We start from the raw sequence: 27,191 nt of genomic DNA, 5'->3' as shown, positions 1-27,191 counted from the left end.
TGTCTTCAAATGTTGGATTTTAGGCTTTTAGCGATGAGGACTGGAGCTGTAATGTGCTCTTTTATGTTGTGTCTCTTGCATAATTTAATATGAAAGAGATAGAGGCACAGAAAGAGCAAACAATCTGTCTATATGGCAACTGTAGCATCTCTGAGAAGCCAAAAGACTCTCCTGATATCCTGTGTTTGCCATGCGATACTGTCAGGAATCTGTTTCTATAAAATATGAAGCAGCAAACACGGATTTCAATGTTTCTTGAGCAGCAAATCAGCGCATTAGAATGATTTCTGAAGGATCATGTGACACTGAAGACTGGAGTAATGAAACTGAAAGTAAATTCAGCTTTGTATCACAGGAATAAATTACAGGTTAAAATATATTCAAATGGAAAGTTGTGATAATATTTCAAATTTGTTACAGTTGTTACTGTATTTTTGAGCAAATGAATGCAGTCTAACTGAATATAAGCCTAGCTGTAACATTAAAACCATAATTATTCCACATTTTTAACCAGTAATGTATGTATAGAGAGAGAAGATGTAATCCAGAGCCACAGAAATGAGGCTGCAGTCCATGTTTGAGGCACATTCGTTCTGGAAGGAACTATTCCATAACATTTATAACTAATGTCGTGTCATATCTTTCAAGGGCCGGCATGAGAACTGTGGATTGAGAAGAAACACGAGTCCAAGACGGTGTCAGTGATTTCCTCTCCTCTGCAAAATCTGCTCCAGAAGTTTCTGCAAAAAAAAAAAAATAATAATAATAAATATATAAAAAGCCTTTGGTCAGTTTTATTCCAAACGTCCATCATTTGTGGTCAGCAAGAGTTGGACACACCAAATGTTTTTGTTGAAACACATCATAATTAATACTAGATGTCTGGGTGATTCTTTCATCCCATAGGGTGCTTTAAAGAGCAAATGCTGCATAAAACAAACAATCATTGTAGTTTTAAGGAATTGTAGCATCTACTGTTTCTCATGAGTGTTGAAAGGTTCAGTTTGCAAAAATGTTCTCAATGGCACGTTCCCCACCACGACTTTCCCTTCTGTAATATATGTGTTAAAGGAATAGTTTACTCAAAAATGAACATTTGCTGAAAATATCCACATGCTCAGGCCATCCAAGATGTAGATGAGTTTGTTTCTTCATCAGATTTGGAAAAATTCACCATTACATCACTTGCTCACCAATGGATCCTCTGCAGTGAATGGGTGCCGTCTGAATGAGAGATATAGATCTTGATATATTTGTTTCTTACAAACATGCAGCTTTTCACTTCACAAGATGTTCACTGGTGGACTGGAGTGCTGTGGATTATTGTGATGTTTTTATCAGCTGTTTGGACTCTCGTTCTGACGGCACCCATTGAGTGCAAAGGATCCATTGGTGAGAAAGAGATGCAATGCTACATTTCTCCAAATCTGTTCACATGAATAAATGAACTCATGGCCTGAGGGTGAGTAAATTTTCCAAATGTACTTTATCAAGGACAGGATCAGATTTTTCAGGATGTGAGATGAATGTTCATCTCAACAGACGTATGTTGAGGAATTGCCCATAACAAGAGAGGGAATATTGGGAAAATGTCTAGCCTCATGACAGACACACACATTTACTGGCTGGCAATGATTTTACTTTCTATGTGTGTGTGTGTGTGTGTGTGTGTGTTTGTGTGTGTTATCATCATGTGCATGTGCAGTGGTTTCATTGGCAGTGGATGGGTGTTCATGAACACTATGAACAGTGGCTCTATACACACACAGCACAATGAAGCTCTTTACAGCACTGCCAACCAGATAGCATTCAAAACACACACACACACACACACACACACACACACACACACACACACACTTGCACACAGAATATTTCCCTATTATTCGTCTCTAACATACAGACCTTCACACCACCAACATTATCATCAATAACTGAATGTTATCACTACATAATGCTGTTAGAACATGTACCATATAAATAAAGCATGAAACTTCAGCCGTGTTCAGAACAGCATACTATCAAAACATATCTTATGATGAAACTAATGAAGGAGTTTATGATGAAACTGTTGAAAGAGTTGCCATATGACAAAAATACCTGAGCAGAATACATGTACATTTCTGTGTATATATATGATAAACGGTTGAGTAAGTCCAGATCTCTGGTGACTGTCTGAGCAACCTACAATAATATTCTGGTCCATAGTGACATCTGGTGGCCAGACTGTATGACATGTACACCGATTGAGGTCACTTTAGAAATATATATAAACTGTATATACATATATGTGTGTGTGTGTGTGTGTGTGTGTTAATAAATTATACATAATTCTAAATATATAATTTTAATTATATATAATAAAATATAAAATATATAATAAAATATATAATATTAACAATGGGGTCCATCATTATTTATTAGATTTTATGAATTGTTGTCTTTTTATTTACTTCAAATAATATATTGGTGTTACCGTGCCATGTCTAAAACTATGGTATTTATTAAATATTAAACAATCAGATTCAAGTATTGGGAATCATCTATGAGCTGTAATATAACACACACACACGCACACACACACACACACACACACACACACACACACACACACACACACACACACACACACACACACACACACACATCTGACTTTGTTTCATCTTTTGTATGATTCACCTTAATCTAATGCTCACAGGTTTTAATTAACCTCAGGATGTCATCAGAAATCCCACTTTCATGCGGTGTCAGTAGAAGTCTGACACAGCTCACCCCCAGACACAGGTCAGTCTCCCATTAATGCTAACAACACTGAACTCTGACCCTGATGGATTTGGGTTTCAGGTCTGCTCTTGAGCCTTCAGAAAAGTGTCATGCCATCGTGTGTGGAGAACACTGTTCAGAACCAAACAACAGAAACTGGCGTTTCTCAAACTGGGGTGCATCAACTTATGAAAAGCTGAATCACAAAAAATATAATTTATTTATAATTAAGTGAATAATAAAATTTAATAAAATCATTTTAAATAAAAATAAATCTAAATAAAACACTTTATTATATATATTATACTAATTTGTATATAATATTATAATATTAGATAATGTTTTATTTGTTTTCCTGCATGTTATTATTATTATTATTTTTTATTTATTTATTTTTCATTTTTATTAATGGAAATAAAGATGAGAGCTGATATATATATATATACACCTATTCATGTTTTTTTTTCCAGATAGCACTAAACAGACCAACTTTTTTATTACAAATGAATCAAAACTAAAACTAAAACTGAAATAAAAATCTATCTATCTATCTATCTATCTATCTATCTATCTATCTATCTATCTATCTATCTATCTATCTATCTATCTATCTATCTATCTATCTATCTATCTATCTATCTATCTATCTATCTATCTATCTATCTATCTATCTATCTATCTATCATCATTCTGCACAGAGCTGATTGTTACCAGTCAGTGTGATGTGTGTGAATGTGAAGACAGGCCTAGAAATGTGTTTTCTGACAGGAAATGTGTTGAATATCCCTCTCTGCTCTCTGCGTCAGGGACTAGTCTATATTTAGAGCGAGTAAGAGCTGTTTAGGAACAAAATGCATCAGCCAAAATCAATCCGTACTGTTTAAGGGGCGGAACGGGTTTAGAGAAGGCATCCTCCTCCGGTCCAATTGAATTAGGGGAATTTTCTTAAGATAAACGCACACCTTGCGATGGTGTATTGGAAAAGCTTCACTTTCAGGATTAATGCTGAGAATCTAATTTACTGAACAGGTAACGGCGACACAGAACACCTGTGCTGTGATGAGCAGTCTTCACTACTAACTCCTCTAAACTGCTCTCAGATCAGTCATACACGTCTGCAAACAATACATCTACCTTTTTAAAGAGCTCTGCCCGCAGCCTGTTGGTCCGAGATGCCAGTTTTCTTTTCTCCTCTTCTATTTTCCTCTTTTCTTCCTCTCTCCTCTTCTTCACCTGAGGAAGCTGGTTATAACGTCTGTCAACCAAACTCATAGTTAGCATGCGTGACATTGTAGCTGCAGTTTATAAATGAGCACTGACACAGAGCAAATGGAATGGAAAAGACAGTGTTGCAGAAGAAAGTGGCGTTTGTCTGGTCTCTCTTTCTTTAAACTTTAATTAAAAAGATTTCATCCGAAGAAAAAGAATGTATCATATTTCTGTTGATCTTTTGTGAGATCAGAACACATCAGAGTCAGAATTAAGAAACAAACTTTGTATATTTACACTGTTATCTGACATAACCGGCCGTGTTATTCAGTCATACACCACATCGGCAGCTTAAATCAAACTTCTGAACACAGGCACTTATTCGTGCAGAATCCATTCAGCCGTGCATGAGGGAGCTTTAATTCGGAAGCACAGTGAGAGCAGATCTAATCGGATGAGGTTTCATTCAGCAGCAACAAAACAAATAAGCTGTGAAAAGCAGAATCAGGGCGGCCGCACAGACACACACAACACCTTCAATACAGATAGAACTGATGCACCTGTGTGTGTGTGTGTGTGTGTCTGAAAGACAAATAAAGCAGGAAAGGTGTTTCTCAAAACAGGAACTGGCATGTTCTTTACCTCCTGGACTGCAGCTGTAGACTCTTTCCCATGATGCTTCTGTCTTTGGATTTCACAAGGCTTTCTGCAGAACACACACACACACACACACACACACACACACACACACACACACAATAAATGGGGTTTCTGCATAGGCAAACTCTAATTTAATGACAAAAGTATTACAATCAAGTCTCATTTTGAAAAAATACAAGAAGCAAGCCTTCTGTTTACAATATGTCCTCTGCAGTGAAATACAGGAATAATCAGGCCAACATTATATTCATGCATGCAAAAGAAGTGCTACAGATTTCCAACAGCTGTTATTTAAGCTTTACACATATCTCTGCATGTTTATGTAATATTTGTCTAATTTGATAATGCATTCAGCTGCCCATGTTTACAGCCATTCAGATTCTGTACGTGCACCGAATAAAACAATGAAAGGCCATGTGTTATACAGTGATTTCATCACAGAAGAGCCCTTTAACCAGCCTAATGTGGTTTGCTGTTCTCAAACTGATTTCTACTGGTCAGGTTTGATGGTTTTAGATATTTAGACCACAGGAAGAGAAACTACAGCAGCTTGAGTTGGCTTATATATATATATAAAATTTGAAAACAAAACTGTATCTTTTTGTTTGCAATAATAATAATAATTTTACAACATCTTTAAACATGATTCATCAAATGAGAGTCAGTAATGCGTTTTATGATATTGCTAAAACTCCTAAAGCAAGCAATGTTAGTGATGCAGTTTTAACAGTGTTCAGATGGGGGCGATATTTCCTGTCTTTTAACAGCTGCTGATCTTCTCTCCAGTGCTCTGAACAATCCCTGCTCTCATTTCAGAAGCTGATTTGATAAGCAGAGTCTGTCTGAATATTGAGGGCATGAAAGTGTTGTTCATTTTGACTGCGTCTGAACGTGTATGAATGTCTTGATGCTGATAGTGTGTGCCGCACACCTCCGCTCTCGAGTGTCTGTGGTGAGCTGAGGGAGTTCTGCCTCTCCTGTGACCTTCTCTCCAGGGCTCGAACCCTGGCCTGTGAGCGCTGGATGAAATCAGGCCGCCTGCTCGCTAAAGCCTCCTGCACACACAGAACACACACTCTCCGAAAGAACCGTTCAATTCAAAGTTCAAAGTCTAATCCAAAACAAAGCTCTCAGTTTAAGATGGATGAGCAAAAGCCTTCTCCTAGGAAACTATATGGATTTTCTATAATTAAATATACTTTTTAAATTGTAGATATACAAATTGTGTGTTGCAAGAAGAAAGAGATTTTTTCCCTTTCAGAATTCTGCAAATGAAAAAATAAATAAATATATATATATATATTTAATAATAATGAATGCCTTCTGAAATGGCCTTTTTATTCTAAAAACATTCTCTTTTAGAGGTAGGGTTTGAGTTGGTCTACAGTAATTACAAATGGTTTTACTGTATGTCCTCCTTTAGATCGCCAGTCAATGAACCTCATTATTTTGGAGCAGAAGTACCTGCAAACAACAGAAGAGAGAAGAGTAACTCACACTAAGTGACAGAGGAGCCAAAGCAGTTTCAGAAAGGTCATTTTGGGACTCGAATGGGACAAAATCCACACATTGATCTGCTGGACATGTTTTTTTCTTTCCATCAGCACCAGCAGTCTCTTCTTTGAGCTCTCTGTGTTCACTTTGACGTCTATCTTCTGTTAAACACACTGATAAAGAGGAACAGTATTCAGTAATAAAACAACAGCTCACTAAGTTTTGTATCAGAGGAATGGAGAAAAACTCCAACTGTGTGAGATGCACTAGTACCAACATGACCAGAGTGTCCCCTCATCCTGCGAAATGTGAAGTTTGTGTTTGTGGAAGCCAAAGGTCAGGAGAGATCTGGTGTACCTGCTGTTGCTGTGTGGGATGTAGTTCGTCTCAGCTGGGCCTGCAGCTTTATGTTGGCGATAACGGCAGCAGCGTTCAGGGCCAGGACGGCGTCTGCGCTCAGATCAGCCGAGGTATCTGAAAACAAAGAGACTGTGCATCATCCAGAGCCTCAAACACACTGCACACAAGTAGCAAAAAACAATCGCTTCCAGCTATGCAAGCGGGATTTTGTTGTTGCATTCAGAAATTTAAGTAATGCAGGTATGCTACGTTCTGTGACAGAATGATGTATAGTTCTGCTTGGCCAAAATTACTGTTAGTTAAAATACTCGACATACTCGCAATGTTAAGCTAGAGAATGAAGCGAGTGCATTTGGAACGCATTTAGGTCTGCATCAACATATTTGACATATAGTTCACATATAGTTGTATGAAGGGTTAATCATTTAAGGGTTTTTATTTATTTATTTATTTCCGCTTGGCCAAACTAGGTCTGCATATACATATTTGCATACTATATATTTTTGGTCTATAGACACCTACTGCAAATGCTGGAGTAAGGAGTTCCAACGAACTTACTTTCTTTTCTATTCTATTCTATTTTAGAAATAAAAATGAAAACAAATCACATACAGTTGTATGAAGGATTAATCATTTAAGTTTTTTTTTTTTTAAAGGTCGAAAATACATTTAGAATAATAAATTAATAATAATAAAATGTTTTCTAGATAACAGATAAATAGATGGATGGATGGATGATTTTTATATATAATTTTTTTTTTGCCTTTTTTATAAAATAAAAATATAAACAATTTCATCTGGAAAGCATTATACTATTATATATATTATGCTATTTAATATATATATTTATTTATAATTTTTTTGTATTTATTAAATTATTTTTCAAATAGAAAGATTTTTGAACATTGCAAGGAAGGATAGATCATGCAACAAAAAAAACCAAATAACTAACTAACTAAATAAATAGTCATGATTTTCAATCTTTAGAATTCTGAAAAAAACACTTTACACATTTTTTTTTCATCCTGAAATCCTACATTACAAAGGGAAAATTACTTTAAAATGTCTTAAAAACTAAAAAACAAGTATAAAAAGTAAATGCCTTTTTTTAAATGCAAAAATTCTAAATGTTTTTCTAAGTGACTTTGTTTCAAACAGTAGTCATCTATGCATGTCCTCAGATAGTTAAATGTGTGTACGCATATATTTCGGTGGCTGTCAGATTTCTCTCTGTGTGCAGCAGCTCTAAATTCCCACAGAAGCTCAAAAACCAGTATTGAAAGCAGGGTAGAAATAGATTATGCATGCAAGATGCGTGGGAAAATGAAAAGATGAGAAAATGCAAGACAGAAAGAGAGAGATAGCGGAGAAATCTCCCGTTTCAGGGCCGTCCAGCGCTACCGTGCGTATCTGCCGTGAAAAGCCTCAATTAAAAACCTCTGCTCTCTCGCACGATAATACTCATCCATTATACATCAAAGCGGCGCCGTGCAACCTCAGTCTACAGTGTGCTCTTGTGCGTCTACCGACGAAAATCCACACAGGTTCTGCTGGTACCTGCTGCTTTTAGTAGTGTGAGAGGATTGATTCCTGAAATAGGTTCCTCACGATCCCTCTCTTTCTTCACAATGCCCACCTCGCCACTGGAGGCCCAGCGCCTTCTTGCTTCGCTCCTGCTGGAACTAACAAGGTCAATATTTGTCTTCTGGGGAACAGGAGAGCTCTGGTTGTGAAACACTGGATGTGTAACTGCATTACTACCAAGTTCTGTGCAGTTAAACAGGCTTGCGTCGCAGCTGAGAGGCCTTCGAGGTGGCTTGTATGCTTTGGTGTCGCTCTCCCCTGCTGCGCTGCTATCGTTTGGGTTGTTGAGGAAGAGAGACAGGCTAGATCTGTGCTGGCACCTCCATTGGTTTCCTCCTGGCTCTAGAGATATAGTTAACGGTTGGTTTAATGGTGAAGGATTGACTTTGGATTCATTATGGAGTCCTTCAGTGTAGCTGTGTCTGTATTTCGCTGGACTGAAACGCTCTCTCTGTTCGGTCATTTTCACAATGGTTGCCTTTCTTCTCAGTACTACGCCGTGGTCCTTCTCTTCACGATCAGAGCCAGAGGTCGAGGCGATGGGCTGGCTAGAAGTGCTTTTCATCCTCTGTTCAGTGACTTTGACCACTAAAGCTTTTCTGTGTCCATCGGCGAGGCTATTCATCGCTGGACTCGGAGGCCTGGAGTTTGTGTGTGTGACCTTCCTGGAAGTGATAGTGATGGACGATATCGAGGAGCTGAAGGACTCCGGCGCACTTCCACGCCTGCGTGTGGCATCTCTCAATACGGGATGAGGTCCAGCGTGGCATGTGTCCAGCTCGGCTTTCGGATTCCAGGCTTGCGGTCCATTTCGTCCTCCCTCAGAGCTCACGGATCCCGAAGCCTGGAAGCAAACAAATGAAATCCTTTGAATTGGGCTTTGTGTGGATGAAAGAAGTGCTCTCTGCCTCCTGTGTGCACAGTAATGCTTTCGGTGTATCCTGCCATATCCATAGCAACTGTATCAGTTTTGGGGGCAATTCAGTTAAGTTGGAACTCAAGGCACTTTTTTATTCAATTATGAGAATCACAGGAGAGTTTTAATCTTGCCTTACTTTCATAGAGCCCGAACTCACAAAATATAGTTGCTTGTGCATATGAAAACAGTTCCACTGTATATATCAAAGTACCGTGGTGCCTTCATGGAATGGCATTCATAACCGTCAAATATTAAATTAAATATTTGAGTGTAAAACTGGATGTTTAAACTAGAGAAGAATGATGCGTTTATATATCTGGTTAAATCCAACTGTTATAAAATCAGAAGTATGCATTAGGAAATAATATTTTGTACAATTTGAGTCCATGGTGTCTTTAAAATAAGCATTAGCATTTCTATAGATATGGAAACAGTGTATTCATTCTTCAGCCCCACAACATCCTATTGGAGGAGAAAATAATAAAAAGACTGGTATTATAAAATCTGGTATTTTCCTCTGATTCACTGTAAAAACTCCATTTAATCAAAAAACTTCATTTAATCAAACTACAAAGAGATCAGCATTTGGTGTATTTTTTGTATTTTATACCGAAACACAATAAATAAAGTTAAAATAAATGTTAAAATAACAACTTAAATTAATTCATAAATAATTTGAGAGACTAATTCCTAATTCTGAATTCTGAAAATTCTTCTCAACGTCATATTTTTTTACTTATTCTTATAGAAAATGTTTCTTCTTATCTGTATAAACTGTATATAAAAGAGCTTTCACTTTGCTGTTGTACCTTCATGGAATGGCTTTCATAACCGATGTTACTTATGCAATATTTCATATTTGAGTGTAAAACTGAATGTTTAAACTAGAGGAAAGAACTTGATTTTATACATTTAAATCCAATTGATATAAGACCAGTAACATGTCAGTTTTGGCTACATATTATTTTTAGATAAAGAAGGAGCAGTTCTGTAGATACTAAAACAGTTTATTCTTTCTTTGGCCTCACAATGTCCCATTGGAGGAGTAAAATGGTACAAAGTTAATCAAAAAGAGATGCAGAAAAGCTGCCTGGAGCAAACACTAAACAGCACAATAAACAGACACAGAAGGAGATTTTTTCAGAGAACACATTTGTCTGATAGAAACAGCCCGTACAGTGTTCAGCTTGATTCGGAGCAACAGCTTGTGCTGCTGAGGTTGGTTTGTGTGTAGGTACTGTATGTTATTATGTATGTAACTGAGCATTTACAGTGTTTCTAAATGACAGACCTGCTGAGGAACAGAAGCACAGTGCAGACAAACCTAATCAAAGATTTGAAATATTTGTTTAGTGCTTCATGAACATCTACATTTCCACTTCAGATCTGCACAACTTACACTACACTTATGTTCTTAGCAAATGCTTACATAAAAAATCAACTTGGGCCCAGACCGGGTCTGCAGAAAATCCAATGGGTTTAAACATGGTGGTAAACTGTGTTAAATATGTTTCTACAACACTATATTTGTATTTCAGAAAAAATGCATTACATTTCTATTTGAAATAAATGCTGTACACATTTATTTGAATCAGCACATCCACAATATATCACCCACAATATGAATCAGCACATCCGTTTTCAACATTATTAATAATTAGAAATCAAAGAAGCAAATCAGCATATTAGAATGATTTCTGAAGATCACTGAAGACTGGAGTAATAATGCTGAAAATTTAGCCTTGCAGCATAGGAATAAAAAACATTTGAACATAGAAACATAGAAAACTGTTCTTTTAAACTGTAATCATATTTCACAATATACAGTTATTAATACAGTTTGAAGATAAATGCAGTCTTGATGAGCTTAAGGGATGTCTTTAAAAATATATATTTTAGAATGTTTAAAAAAAATTATTTAACATTTTTTAATCAACAATAATAATAATATTAAAATTACTAAATTCCATTTGTTACATTTTTTTTTAAATAATGAAGGGTGGAGTTAGTGAAAATAGCTTTTGCCAACAAGGTTGGCTATTTGCACTCAGTGTATATAGACACAGGCATTATTCAGACCATGTGCTTTTGAATCACAAATTTATATCAAGAGCAGCAAGGCTTTATGAACCATATAATCATACAAATCTATGTTAGCTGCGTCTTTTGGGTAAATTCTGTATTTATAGCATGTAGGACAACAAGCAGGCATCTCTCTGTTTGGTGGCCGAGAGACTCAAAATCCATTTTAATAGTGGAGAAAATATTTCACATTAAAGCACTGGGCTCATAATGCATGACATTGTGTGATTTTAAGCAAAATTAAAACATAACATGATTTATACAGCACAAAATTTTACATTATTTCTGTTTTGTCTCTCAGAGACCTGAGATATATAACATGAATAAATGCAATAGATTTTCACATGCTACAATGACCCCCCAACAGAAACTGTACTGTACAATAATCACTTTTCTGAAAGGTGCATGCATACTTTATAATACATGAGCAGTGATGGGAAGGTTACTCTGGAAAAGTAATAAGTTACAGATTTCAGGTTACCATATTTAAAATGTAACAAGTAGTGTAACTATTTCAATGACTTTATTAAAGTAAAGTAACTGACACATTTGACTACTTTTTGATTACTTTTCTAACTTTAACAAACATTTTCAACTGTTAATCATTTTGCAACATTTAAAGCAGGCAGGGTTTAACCTTACAGTACTCAAAAGTAATTACAGTCAGACTTTAAAAATTCTTCGTCACTGGAATTAAGATCATTATAATTTAACTTTAAAACACAGACACCACAAAATAATAGCACTGTTTTTTTTTTGTTTTGTTTTTTTACTTTGAGAGTTAAATACAGATTTAAACTCATAACAATAATCTATTTAATAGCTGATTCTGTTTTTGAAATCAAATCCTTGCATAGTTATGACCGGAAACACTGGCATTTAACAACTGGAAAAATAACTGTTAATATTAAATATAAAGCATATGCATAAATGCTAACAGGAAGTAAAACAGTTATTGAATAAGCTTGTGTCATATTCTAAACTCCTGAAATATCGGTGTCTCATATTTTAAAGCAGGCAATGGAATTTGGGAAAGAAATCAATCAATATGCAGACGTTATCTCCTTTGTAAGCGTTAGTATTTTAAATTACGTAATTCTGTTACATGTAACTAATTACTCCCAACCTACTGTACATGAGAGGGTTGAAACTTCAATAATATCTGCCTACTGGGTTTTGAGTATTGCAAACGAACATAATTGAAGGATTATATAATATAATTAAGACACTGAGAACAAAACACTAACAAACTCAGTGCAGTTCATTAGTTCCTGTGTAAAGCAGTGTTTTCAGGACAGTGTTAGTTAGTCTCACCTGATGAAGGACGGATGGTGTTTTTTCAGGTGTGCTCCAGGATCTAAAGCCTACAGGTTCAGGCCTCGAAGTTTCCCTGTCTGAATAAAACACAAAAAGTCCACTTTGAGGTGCATTTTCCGCATTTTCCTTTGAGAAATGGAATATAAAGCCAACTAGAGAGTTTCTTTGTGTGTATGATATGTTTCCTGCCACTCCTGTGTCACAATAAGGCCGATCTTCCTGCTGTGTGTGTTTACACTGTCAACAGAGGTCTGCTTAGAGGGACTTAACCTCATCACTTACAGGTGTCATGAAGACAGAGAGCGAGCGGGAGAGATCTCCATCTGACAGACCTGTCTGTGATGGATCGTTCTCCGTCAGTGTTACCATGGAGACACAGTCTCAGCATCTTCTGACAGTGAAGGTGGCAAGCTAACTATTTCTTGCCGTCGGTTTTTTAAGCAAGTAATCGCACTTCACACTGGCAGCTGACACCTGACAGGCTCCTATTTTCCCAGCATGCTCCCGGTTCGCGGGGCACACACTCTTGTCAGCTGCTCAGGTGTTGTGTTTCAGCTTCTGCGTAGTACTGTATTTATGCATTCACACTGTCGTAATAACCAGTGGGAAAATCTGGGAAGCTTTGGCTTTCCGAGTTGAGGGGGTGTCATTTAAAAGTCGTGGTAGAAACAAATTGGTTTGGATTAAAATGAAGGCTGAAGTGTGTAATTTCTGTCTCGCGAGCGTTATCATATAAAACTGCAAAAATAATGACTGTTTTCAAACAATACTGAACAGTCTCTATCTGCCATTGGTAAGCAAGCAGAACAAATCCATTGGTTGAGGATAGTTGAATAATTTGTAGCAGTATATGAATGATACAATAAATACAGCTTCAATTACACAAGGACTGCACGGTTCATTAAAATGAACAGAAATAGTGATACTGCTTACTATGATTGATGATTAAAAAATAAACAATAAATGTTATTATTACTATTATATAATCTGAAATACTCTTTTTTTCATAAAAACTCTTTAAAAACTATTTAATTTTACAGTAAAATATTACCGTATCCCATTTTTTCTTATTATAGGAATTTTATATTTTTATTAACATTTTTAGCAGAATTTTTTTCATTTCACAATACAATAATTATAATTTTATTGATATTTGTACAGAAAAATATTGCAATAATAATTTAATGATTTTCTAATTTATAATAATAATAATAGTAATAATAATAATTTCTTATTATTATTATTATTATTATTATTATTTTATATTGATATATTATCGCATATTTGTTCGGTCAGCTTGAGCAGCCCTACAAACATATATTGTGTTTCAGAAAAATTGCAAAGTTGAGCAATAGAAAGTTAGTCACCTAAATTCTAAATAAAATCCCCGTTTTTTTTTTTTTTTTTTTTTACGGGGTAAAAAAGGGATTTCCAAACAAGTTTCTTTAATTACCTTTAAAAGCATGCAATTTGCTCCAGAATCGAAGCAGAATTCATCTCATATCAACCGTTGTTTTGAGATTCAACAGACAGGTGATCTGGCAACACATTGTTAAGTGTCGATCATTGACCCTTAGTCACTGTTTACAACCGAAGAACAGTCTTCTCTCTCTCTCTCACACACACACACACACACACACACACACACACACACACACACACACACACTGATCAGCATGACACTTATGTCCTCTCAGAGTAACACACCATCTGGAACTGGTTAAAAAAAAAAAACAAGAGAGAGAGTAATTCCCAAACATTTCTGTTGTAAACACTCGTGCGAGGAGCAAGTGCTCATCGTTCCTGTATCTCTGCCTCCTCCTCCTCTCTCCCTCTACTCGGTCGTGCTCTCACGGCTGTAATCACAGTGATGCTGCGGCAGCATCATTATACACTCGTCACCTGCTGACAGACCCCAGAGAAAAGATCCCTGCAGCAGCAGGAGCGCTGAGAGGATGACAGCACTGAGGGAACCACCGCATGAGACTGAAAACCTAGTACTGCTCTGTCCCTGACTCCAACCAATCTGCTTCTGAACCAAAACCATCCGTTTCTGTGTCCAAACAGTCTTCCCTTGACTCCAAACAATCTGTTACTGGCTCTAAACAAAATGCATGGCTACCAAAACTCATCCCAGACTCCTCTGACTCCAAACACTTAACTTTGACTCCAAACACTTTGCAGTAAGTCCAAATACTCTGCCCTGAATTTCAAAAAGCCTTTATGTAAGGTAAAATAACTTCATTTCATCAAAATACAAAGAGATTAGGATCTGATGTATGTTTTTATTGTTGTTGTTGTTTTATACTGAAGCACAAAAAAAATTCAACTAATTAAGAAACTCACTTTCTCTGCATCTTTTTTTTTTCGAAAACAAATTCTTCTTAACTGTAGTTTTCTTCTTATTTTCAAGTTTTTCTTTTCTTCTTAAGAACAATTTTTTTTTTAATCAGGCCTCTCAAAATTGCATCACTCTCTTTTTTATAATTATGGACATGATGTAATCATGCAATAATGAATAGGATATCCCTGAAATTTCCCTGCAAATCTGACCCAAACAGCTCCTAATATAAATCATTATTGTATCTTTCCACAGAATATCACAGAACACTGATTATTTCATGTACTTGTTCAGTAGTGCCATTTTGCACTACTTTCATAGTGCAACTTTTGAAACATTAATGATATGCACAACATAGATTTCTGCATGAAGTAATTCACTGAATTTACTTTATAACACCAGTGTGTAAAGTAAACTCGATTCACCAGTGTCCTCTACCAAGTTGTTCATTCAGAAATGTAATATGCCATCTTAGTCAATACGCACCATTTGGTCTTGGTCCATTAAGTTTGGCAGGAGAGCTGAGCAACACTGGAGTGATGGGAGACTTTAGTTTCTGCTGAAAGAACACACAGACTTCAGATGTAGAAATGAAAATGTATTCACTCTCAAAGACATCCAAGAAGTAGATTAGGTTGTTTCTTCATGGAAACAGATGAAGATTTGGGAAGTCGTGGCCTAATGGTTAGAGAGTCGGACTCCCAATCGAAAGGTTGTGAGTTTGAGTCCCGGGCCGGCAGGAATTGTGGGTGGGGGGAGTGCATGTACAGTTCTCTCTCCACCCTCAATACCATGACTTAGGTGCCCTTGAGCAAGGCATTGAACCCCCAACTGCTCCCCGGGCGCCGCAGCATAAATGGCTGCCCACTGCTCCGGGTGTGTGCTCACAGTGTGTGTGTGTGTTCACTGCTCTGTGTGTGTGCATTTCGGATGGGTTAAATGCAGAGCACAAATTCTGAGTATGGGTCACCATACTTGGCTGAATGTCACTTCACTTTCACTTTCACTTTCACTTTCACTTTCACAGATTGGGAGAACTTTCACTCACCAATGGATACGCTGCTGTGAATGGGTGCCGTCAGAACGAGAGTCCAAACAGCTGATTAAAACATCACAATAATCCACAACACTCCAGTCCATCAGTTAAAAAAAGTTATATGTTTGTAAGAAACAAAATCATAATTTTTCATTTCAAAATATTTTGAGTTCTCTAGCCAAAATATTGCTTTCTGCAGTGAAAAAGTTATCTAGTCTGAATTAGGAGAGAAATATGCCCAGATCAAGCACCATTTACAAGCAAAAACAGTTCTAAACAATTATGTGTGTGGATTTTAATGTGAGAGACAACAGGACATGGACTTTTTCACTGGAGGAAGCGTTATAGACCCATATTTTTGGCCAGAAGCAATGGTCTGAAGTTAAGAACGTCTTGATTTATATGTTTCTTCCAAACACACAATTTTTCACTTCACATGATGTTAACTGATGGACTGGAGTGGTGTGGATTACTTGTGTATTATTGTGGTGTTTTATCAGCTGTTTGGACTCTCATTCTGACGGCACCCGTTCACTGCAGAGCACCCATTGGTGAACAAGTGATGGAATGCTATATATACTGTATATATATAAACACACAATGCAGTTCTGATGAGGAAACAAACTCATTTTTATATTGGATGGCCAAAGGGTGAGAACATTTAAAGATTTGAGCGATTCACAAATGCTATTGGATTTCTATCCTCTGGGCGCCGCAGCACTGTTGTGATCCTGTTGTTGGCTCAGATGCGGTTGGATCTTTTTGTTCCTAAATCTGTTCCGAATGGATCCAAGCACCTGCTGACAGAGCGGTTTTATCTCGACTTCACGCAGCATCCAGACAGCCACTGAAGTTCACATACTTGACAGTCATCCAGATTTTTCTCTCTTTCCCTTCTTTCAGTTTTCTATTCCTCTCTCTCTTTCTGGCATCAGTTGGCACTAAGGTAATCAGGTCTGAGAGCTCGGCTGTTCATTTCCGGGGTTTGTTCCCAGTAGAGGTGAGAGTGATTGTTGTGTGTAGTACAGCGGTGGCAGAAAGTCTGGGACTCTGAAGGCTTTTATCTCCAGTCTGGATGACTCAATCGCTTTAAAATTCTGGGCAAAAAAAAAGTTTTCCACTGTAGAATTTGTGTGATACAGTGGAACTGTCTCATGAAACTCTCTCAGATAATGTTTTATTATATTTTGAATCTTATTTTCATTAAAAAACTGCAGCTTTCTGAAATGTAAAATATGAAAGATGAATCTAAATGATTTAGTGGATATCTGATAAGTCGGATTATACGCAGGAATAATTTTCTTCTCCAAAGAGCATATAAGCCATTATCAAGGGACATTTTAAAACCATTCAGAAAGTAATTTATAACTCAAACTCTCTTTGTCAGAACTGAATATTAAAATATACAAACATAAAATAAAAAATCTGAAAACAAGGCCTACAGAGGCAGGTCTACGGGGTGGCAAAGGGTGTGCAGGAAATATATCTGTGCATATATCAGGAAATATAACAGTGCATCTGTCTATAGTACGCAGTGTCTCGGAGAAAAGAGGTTGATAAGCAGTTAGCAGTGAGTTTAGAGGAGAGGAGAGAAGTTTGACACCAAGTCGAAAAAGTCCATAAGCAGACAGTTAACCCTGCAACAACCACATTGTTAACTTATTTACATCTGCAATACTTTGTTGTCTCATCAAATTTTTCTATGATCGTCAGGTCAGGTAAAGGTCTAACGTTAGTCTAGCTCTTTGTGTGTGTTTAAACTACTGCTGTCACAAAATTGGCATGCATCCACTTTCCCAGCATCTATGACTATGCAATTTTGAAAAATGGTCGACATGCCAAATTAAACTGAGATATCTAATCGGTGTCATAAGCTGGTGATGCACAACCACTGCACTTTTGACTCACATGGACACCATTTATCAACAACGTGACCGTTTTCTCTCTGGTTGATCACGCATTTTGCAGTTAGCCCTACATGACTGAAATTCTACTCAATCACAACAAGTAAAAGTAGCCCACTACTTTCAAACCCTACTCAGAGTAGGCTACTAGTCTAGACATTTGAAGCTGATGACAGCACATCACATGCTTAGTGCATGAGATGTACTGTAATTGCTTAGATTCCAGTTAAATATGTCATTGGGTTTGCTGGTAGATGAACCAACAGAAAGCTGAGGCCAGCACATCATCTGATGCATGATTAACCAAATTTTTCTTAGTAGCTTATCCAATTTGAAATGGTAATGTTTAAATCTCCTGGGGAGCCCAAACCCCCAATAATTGCTTTTTCACACAGTACAATTAAGGGTATAGACTACACAGACTGTTGATAATGATTACACAGAGAAAGGGTCCACAATTCACAAATTAAGACCCACACCATCCAAAAACCCAGCTACATCTCTGATTTGACTCCCACTCTGTGTAATGTAGTGTAGAGAACAAAACACATTCAATGAAAACCGTAGGATTTTAAATTATGAATAAAGTCCATGGCCCCCCTCCATGGAAAAAATCTCTAGCTCCGCCACTGAAGTCCTATGATATAAATAATAATTATGATAAATGTAAAAAGTCATTTATTATTCTACATTAATGTTAAAGTTATTTATAATCCTACATGTTCTCTGAAAATAAACTTCCTGCTGTGACATCACTTCCCTTTCCTGTTATTCTTTCTTACCTGGCACCTGCTGTTGTCAAGGCGGTTGTCAGAGATGTCTGTCAGTATCACATGTCTCTGTATGGGCAGCCAGCCAAAGCGAACCGGAGCGAGAGCGCAGAACTGAGCTCTTTCTGCAGCACGAGCAGCTTTAATGTGAACAGACTCCAGGCTGCTCGAGGAGCTTTCACACACTCTGGGACAGACGCTAGGGGTCTGATTCCTCCTGCGCAGAGGGGAAACATCAGGGCACAGTGGGTTACCTCCCGCTGTATCTTTCGGGAGAAGTGGGATTGATACCGTCCTGTCCACAAACTGAGGTATTTGATTCTGAAGCCGACGTGATTGAAGTCTCTCTAGTGTCTGAAGCCATTTGTCCATCCTGCCACCCTCTATGCAGCTCAGTGGACGAGCTCCGCGAGGGGGCTCATTGGCCTGCGCCGCGGGGCCCTCGCAATAACCCCGCTCCCCAGGCCTCCTCCATGATGAGGACCTGCGAAGGAAACTCATGCTGTTTTTTCCAGCTGCACCATGGGGCTGAAGTAGCTGCCGCCAGCCCTCGGGCTTCACGTCCTCCATGATAAACTCTGAGAAAGACATTGAAAATTGATCATGAAGGGATAGTTCACCCAAAAATTCAATTTTGCCATTCATTTACTGGCCCTCAGGCCAAGATGTAGGTGAATTATTTTCGTCAATAGAACAGTTAAGAAGATTTTCATCTGAAACCGTGGTCCTTGGTGATTCATTAAATACATTAAATAGTCAGCGGCTGCACATTTTTGAGAATAAAAAAAAGCATATCAAGGAACACAAAATTAATACTCATTACTCCTGACGATATATTGAGGTCGTAGGAAGCAAAATGATAGTCTGAGCAAGAAAGAGATCATTATTTACAACATTATAACCTGTAATCCACAGCCTTAGGCAAAGGGGGATATATGATTCTTTTCCACAAACTGATTCTTTTGGAGAGTTCATTTCAATGAATTGGTTCACTGGCTTGTAATCATGCAATGATGTAACATATACACAGTTATATTATTAAAGAACCTAATACTGTCCAAAGCATATAAAAAGAAGAAACTAGTCTTCATCAGCTCATCTGTTTACATAAACCATGAAAAACCATCAAAACTTTCATTTGGTCCCTTCATTCAAGTGCTCGGGTCTCCTCGGTTCAGTGACTGTTGGAGGAACTAAAGCACACATCATAGGATCAGACAAACAACTATTTTGGCTCATTTCGAGTCAGAGTGAGTGTCAGATGTCTAAAAAGTGAGTTTTGATTCAGTAACTTGTAGATCTGTGATGTTTCGGATGATTCAGTCCAATTTGGTGAGCTGGTTCATTTAGTTCAGTAACATAAATGGTTCAAAATAATTATTTGTTTGCAAAATGGACATAACTCAGTCTACCTAAACTATGGATTATAGGAAATAATGTTGTAAATAATGTTTTGTTTCTTGCACAGACCGATGGTTTTGCTTCATAAGACATAAATGCATGACTGAGCAGCCTTTGACTTGCGTTTTATAGATCACCAAGGAGCATGGATTCAGCTAAAAATATTCTTTCCTATTTCACTAAAGAAAAAAAGGCACCTACATCTTGGATAAAGTAAATTAACATCAAAATTATTTGAGTGTTTCAGAACACTATGTTTTCTCATAAAGTCAACAAACATGCACATCCACGTTTTTTTTAGTAAACAAATACACCAAAAGACTTTAAAAATATCAATTCTCTGAGCTGCTTTCAGATTTTTCTATTGCTTTTGGTAAATAGTTTGATAGATTTTTTACAGTGACTTCCTAATTGAGCTCAGACTGCTTAGTCAATACAATCCTATACAAACACACTTAAAAAGTCAATACTCAACAAGCTGACATGACAGTGTGCACGGTAAGCAGAGCAGTTTACCTGCGTCACACGGCTCTGAAGAGGACGACACAATTTGACTTCAAGAGGCGATAGCACTGTGACAATCCCAGCATTCCTTCCATGTCTCCTTCTCTCACAGTGTGAAGAGGGGCCACTGGTGCCATCTCCTCTCAGCCATGACTAGAAATGTGTGTGCTAGTCTGAAGGAACAAAAGACTTACAGAACGACTTTTATTTTTCACTGGAAGAGAGATGTGTGTGTCAGTGTGTGTGTGTGTGTGTGAGTGTGTATTTGCTTGCAGCCAGTAAATACCCCCTTTTTCAACCTGGACATGTTGTCTTGGAATTGTTTTGTTTACTCTTAGAGATGCCTTGTAGTCACAAAGTAGTCTAAAGTTTAACACAGATAACCTAAAGTGAAAAAGCATTATTTGGGTAAACTGTATACTTTGTCCTACTCGCATTTTATTCTCTTTCAGTGTTTTTATAAAGGAAAAGGAAACTAGAACATATTTGGAGAGTGCAAAACTCACTGCCACAATGGATTTTGTGGGTGGTTTCACAAGCTAATGAGTGGGTGGTTGCTAGGTAGTTGCTTGCTGGTCAAAAATCTCCAACTTTTCCCCTACTATATATGGTGAAAAACAGTATTGGACATTACGTTGTACTTTTACGGTAGTAAAATCGTTTGCAGTGAACAACCGTAAATTGACATTCCCAGAATTCCCTGTGTTACATTTCAAATTGAAATTTTTTGTTGTTGTTGGAAATGACTATGTTTCCTCTTAATTTTTTTTTCTTATCAGTTTTGTACAACATGTTAGTATTTAAAAGCTGCTTGTGATGGGCTTTGGTTCATCATGTGACTTACTTATCATCATCCACTTTTGGTGACTATCGGTGTATTACAAAGGTACAAAACTGATTTCCGTCCTTCAATTGGTTGGTATGTTGACATTATATTGGTTAATGAAATTACGGTATTTAAATGTAAATTTAATTTAAACATTAAAATGTGACCCTGGAGCACAAAAGCAGTCATAAGTAGCACATGCATATTTGTAGCAATAGCCAACAATACATTGTATGGGTCAAATTTATGAATATTTCTTTTACGCCAAAAATCATTAGCTTATTAAATATAGGTCATGTTTCCATGAAGATATTTTGTAAATTTCCTACCGTAAATATATCAAAACCGAATTTTTGATTAGAAATGTGCATTGCTAAGAAGTTTTCTGTACAAATTTAAAGGCTATTTTCTCAATATTACATTTTTTTTGCACCCTCAGATTCCGGATATTCAAATAGTTGTATCTCAGCCAAATATTGTCCTATCCTAACAAATATTACATCAATGGAAGCTTAAGCTAAAGCTATTTATTCAGCTTTCAGATGATGATTAAATCTAAATTGTAAAAAATGTACACTTGTGACTGGTTTTGTGGTCCCAAATGTTGCAGCCATAATTTTTTTTACAGTAAAATACTGGCAACCACAGCTGCAATTGTTTTACCATAAATTTTACAGATTTACACTACTGATTAAAAAAAAAAAAAAAACTTGCTTTATGTTTTAAAAAAGTACTATGACACTACAATGGTCAGTGAAGGTATCAGATTATTAGATAGTGTAATATATGTGACACTTACAAACCAACAAATTGCATATCAGGATGCAACCACATCGCAGCACCCTGGCAATGAACCAGGGTTAACCACAGCTTTAAATCAGTGAGTTTTTCACATGCAAACACCAAAATCTATTTTTTGAAGTCATACTGTACTGACATGGTAAGAAGCACATCATGTAATACACACAGGGCTTCTGCTATCCCGTGGTTTGGAGCAGGACATGTGATGGCTTTCAGGCGATTAGTGCTTCAGGGAGTTGAATCAGATGATGAGATTGTTCATGTTTGTTTTGGGACACCCACATGATCTCTCAAGACCACCAAAACACATCATCAGGGTGAATAAGCTCTGTTCCAGAATTTCTGGACACAAACCATCCATTCTGCTGCTTCAGGATCAGGATCAACAGCCCTATGACCTGTAAGAGAAATCACAAGTGAGATCTCTTGGAAGGTGCTGTTGTGTGTATTTATTTATTTTACTGCTGTACTAAAGCATAAAAATACCGTACGTGTTTGCAGATATTTAGGAAACATGCTAAATTCACATAATTGTTTCTCAGAAAACCAATGCTACAGCCAGTTATTCCACTTTGAAATGTGCGTTCCATGTCGGAATGCCTGCTTTTGTTTTGGTCTGTGTGACTCCGGCCACTGTCAATTTACCCAATAGAATTTCGACACCCTGAGTTGCCACTTGATGGAAAACACAGTGTATTGCGGCCATGGAAGCCAGCAAATGAAGCAGGTCAGAGATTGCAGATTCTACCTGAACTAAAAAGCCTCGGCATCTATCTAAAAAAAAAAAGTCAGAGCAGAGGAAAATTAAAATGCAGACAAATCAGCTCATATTTGTCATCTTGTCATCATTCATTGTCCTCAATCTGGCAACCCGCATAAGCAGGAGGGCAGGAGAGACAACCCTTTCCAATATTTTGAATTTGGACTGCAGTTCCCATTTCGACCTCTAGCTGTCAATATTACATACTGCACCTTTAATATCTCAACTGTTTCTTCTAAACATCAATAGCATTAAATGTGTTTTGTTTAGTACAAATTTTGACTTTTACTTCAGATGTATCTCCAAATAAAATACCCAGAAAAATAATGTCTTATTAATATCTATAAAAATATATACTATTCTATAACTCTGACTCTATATTCAAATACCAATCAGTAAACAATGCATTCTGGGCTGGCAAGCCTCTACACTATTTAAGATATTCAGCTCAGCTCATAATGTTTACAATCATCTGGAAAATCTTAGACATTTAAAGCCATACACACACTGAGGATTCATCTTTGCTGTGTGAATTGGGACAAACTGCTCCATTAAAGACATTAAGCTTTCTTAAATGGCTCACCGTTTTCTTCTCAGTCTGAATATAGATTTTTTTTTCATGTTAGACACAGAAATGCAGCTTTTCCCAGAGGTTAATGCGTTTAACCTATATCATTATTATAATTATGCTGGCTCTTGTATTCCTGTCAGCCCCTGTGGACTCAGAAAGAAAACTATGTACGGAATAGTATACAAGTACTACTGCTCTTACATTTCTGTAGTATGCATCATGTGCACAGGGTTTATTATTATTATTTTTTTTTTTATCGAAATTGTTGGAAATATTGTTGAAATAAATCTCGCCACTTTTGAAATAAAATTGTTCATTTGTAAATTTTGGTTTCAAAATGTCTTTAAAAGATCAACATTGCACATGCATTAAGAATAGGCATATTTATACTGATCTTACTATTTTCTTTTTTTGCTATATGCATACAGTGCATAGGGTGTTATTTTTTTTCTAAAATGTTTATATAAATCTGTTCATCACATTTCACCTTGGAAATAAAGATGTTGCATTTTCAGTAAAAAATTTCTTAAAAAGATCATGCATACTATATACAGTACATACTGCTCTTACAATTTTTGCAGTATGCATACTGTCCATATGTGTATTTTTAACTAAAACGTTTCTATAAATGTTATCACATGGGATCTTGTAGAAAAAATATTTTTAGTAAAACAGAAATCTTAAAAAGCATACTTAAATGCGTACTATACTAGGGCTGCACTCACATACGATTTATCGTGCAGCCCTATACTATACACTGTATGTTTGGATCCTACTACTCTTACTTTTTTGCAGTATGCACACTGTGCAAAGTGTGTAATTTTCTTTACTTGGCACAAAAATATTATGTAAATATTATAATATTATTATAAAATATTTAGGTAGTATTTTTAGTAAAACTTTACTATTAAAATAGAAATATTGCATGCATAAAGACTATATGCATACCACATACATGCTGTTTATATTATTTAGGCATACTATCTGTGTAAAGTAATTTAAACTAAAAATTTTCTATAAATCTGTTCATCTTATGGTACCTTTGGTACCTATTTTTTTTTTTAAATTAGAAAATGTCTTAAAGATATCAATATTAATGCCAAAAGAATGTATTGATACAAAACACTGTATATATGTTCAGGATAGTATACTACTAAACTGCTCTTGGGGCAGTTGTGGCCTAATGGTTAGATAATCTAACTTGTATCCCAAAGGTCACAGGTTTGAGTCTCGGTAACAGCAGGGATTGTTGGAGGTGGGAATGAATGTCCAGCATTTGGTTTTGGTTGGTTTGGTTTGATTAAATGCAGAGCACAAATTCCAAGTATGGTGCACCGTACGTCTTTAAAAGCATACTGTGTAAGCAATTAATGCATACTATACATAGTATGCATACTGCAGAAATATAGTAGTAGGTCATTCTGAACTCAACGAGCAGAACAAGCTGTGCCCCCTGCAGATGGATGATGAATCTGAGGAAAAGTCTGCGGTGTTCTCGTTAGGAGGAAGACTGATATGAAGTATAAATAAACATGTAAAGGCAGACTGGTGTCTGTTGGGTTCATCCTCTGATGTTGGGACACGTCAACATTTTTCTGCTGATAATAACGAATATCTTCATCATTAGAGGAGAGAGAGAAGGAAAAGAGAAATGAAAGCTTGTATGACTCACACAATCAAAACAGCCCTATCCTGCTCTGTACGTCTATTTCATGTTTCTTCCCAGCCATTATTTTCCTGTGATCAATTTTGTATTTGTTTCTAATTTTAAGTGCGTAATTTGCTGTTTTGTTCTCGGTGCTTTGGGCTGTGACTCATGCCTCAGCATGGCTTACTCTCTGTATTTACGGAGGGATTTCCTAATTAAAGCTGTCAAATGTCTCAGATGCTTAGAGCAAACAAATAAGAAAGACACAGGAGAACAATTAAAGGAATAATTCACCCTGAAACAAGACTTCTGTCAGCATTTACATCCCTCATGTCATTTCAAACCCTTTTGATGCTGTTTCTTCTCGTGGAGATGTTAAGCTATATGTTCATGATGCTCTTTGAAGCCCAAAAGTCAACAAAAGTACCATATTATCACTGTGGCAGGGGGGGACGTGGTTTAGCGAACCCTGCAGCAGGGGAGAGCGTCAGGAGACGCGCGGTGAGTGAGTGGGTTAAGCGCAAATAACGAACACCTGTCTCTTGTTGCAGTAATTGGCGTGGAGAGTATAAAACACCAGGAGAAACAGGAGCGGGGGAGAGAGAGAAGGACTGCTGGCTGATACACTCCTGGACCACGGAATTTATGTGATTGGTTATTATTTTCCGTGCCCTTTGTTTTGTATTATTTTTGTTGAAATAAAAGCAGTCAGTAGTAACAGCCGACCCTGCCGTCTTCCTTCCTACACAACGAACATTGTTACACTGGTGCCGAAACCCGGGAAGGAAGATGGATGCCGCCGCCGCGCCGTGCAGTGTTTTCTGACCATATGCCTGTTTTATTTGAGACTGCTCTTGCCTGTCATACAGTTAAACCTCGCGCTGCTGCACGGCGCTGTCGTATGATTAACCCTTCCACTGCTGTTCAGTTCTCGGTTGCGTTCAAACAGAACTCCATCACTCCCGAGTCTGTATTGCACACAGATGAGCTTTGCTCATGGTTTCACTCCACCTGCCAAACTGTTTTAGACACTGTGGCTCCATTAAAATCCAGGCAGCCTAAAACTAAATCTGAGCCCTGGTTAAATGACATGACTCGTGCCGCCAGACGTGAGTGCCGTAGAGCTGAGCGCAAGTGGAAGAAGGACAAACTGCAGGTGTCTCTTCAAATGTTAAGGGATTGCTGGCGTCATTACCAGAAAACTGTGAAAGATGCCAAAAGAAAACATTTCTCAGATATTATTCTGGCAAATTGTCACAAGCCTCGTGTTTTGTTTAACACCATTGACTCACTTTTAAATGCCCCGCAGAATGCTTGTATGGAAGCATCCCCTGTTATGTGTGAAAACGTCCTTTGCTTTTTTATTGATAAGGTCACTTCTATTAGGTCTCAAGTTGTCCCTTCAGCTTCAGACCCTTCAATCTCTGTCCCCTGCTCGGCTGTCTTTGATCATTTTGAGCTGGTGACTTTTTCCTCTTTAGAGGAGGTTGTTGGTCATTTGAAGCCCTCAGGTTCTCCATATGATGCTGTCCCCCCTCGACTATTTAAGGAGGTTTTCCCCACTGTAGGATCATCTGTTGTAGCAGTTATAAATAGTAGTCTGACCTCTGGTGTGGTCCCTGAAATTTTAAAACATGCAGTAGTTCAACCTCTGATTAAAAAACCTGCTCTAGATCCGTCAGTTCTTGCTAATTTCAGGCCTATTTCCAAATTGCCTTTCCTTTCAAAAATCTTGGAGAAGATTGTGTACAGTCAACTATTGGCCTTTTTGGAAGAACATAATATACTAGAGGTTTTCCAGTCCGGTTTTAAGACCTTGCACAGCACCGAAACTGCTCTTTTAAGAGTTTTTAATGATATCTTTTTAGCTACTGACTCTGTTGACTGTGTTATCATTGTGCTTTTAGATCTAACTGCTGCATTTGACACAGTGGATCATGAAATATTGATTTCACGTTTAAGGCAGTGGGTTGGCATCAGTGGCATAGCACTGGATTGGTTTAGGTCATACTTAGCGGATCGAACTTTTTGTGTTAGCTTAGGTGACTCTGTATCCTCCTCTGCTCCTCTCTTGTGTGGGGTCCCACAGGGCTCAGTCCTCGGCCCTCTACTTTTCTCTCTGTATTTGCTTCCACTTGGTTCCATACTTAGAAAGTATGGCATTTCATTCCACTGTTATGCAGATGACAGTCAGATTTATGTACCTATTAAAAAGAAAAATTATAACTCTGTTGGACAACT

The 27,191-nt window shown here is 37.3% G+C and overlaps 1 protein-coding gene across 2 annotated transcripts; it reads right to left on the bottom strand.

Moving 5' to 3' along the window:
• Positions 1 to 393: 393 nt before the first annotated feature.
• c40h10orf90 (chromosome 40 C10orf90 homolog) lies at positions 394 to 20,629 on the bottom strand. 2 transcript variants are annotated; one of them, XM_059532828.1, is made up of 11 exons: positions 20,357 to 20,629; positions 18,452 to 19,017; positions 15,216 to 15,285; positions 12,386 to 12,465; positions 8,044 to 8,914; positions 6,484 to 6,600; positions 6,130 to 6,299; positions 5,564 to 5,687; positions 4,615 to 4,678; positions 3,898 to 4,018; positions 394 to 740 (listed from the first exon to the last, which is right to left on the bottom strand). In XM_059532828.1, the coding sequence occupies exons 2-11, from the start codon at positions 19,007 to 19,009 to the stop codon at positions 699 to 701; spliced, it is 2,217 nt and encodes a 738-aa protein (XP_059388811.1). In that variant the 5' UTR covers positions 19,010 to 19,017; positions 20,357 to 20,629; the 3' UTR covers positions 394 to 698. The 2 variants fall into 2 exon arrangements, with proteins under 2 accessions (XP_059388811.1, XP_059388812.1); XM_059532829.1 differs by having other exon boundaries at positions 6,130 to 6,287.
• Between the last annotated feature and the right edge of the window lie 6,562 nt (positions 20,630 to 27,191).

Source organism: Carassius carassius, chromosome 40 (assembly GCF_963082965.1).
Source record: "Carassius carassius chromosome 40, fCarCar2.1, whole genome shotgun sequence".
In the NCBI taxonomy this organism is placed as follows: Eukaryota; Metazoa; Chordata; class Actinopteri; order Cypriniformes; family Cyprinidae; genus Carassius; species Carassius carassius.
This window is presented reverse-complemented; position numbering and strand designations above follow the sequence as displayed.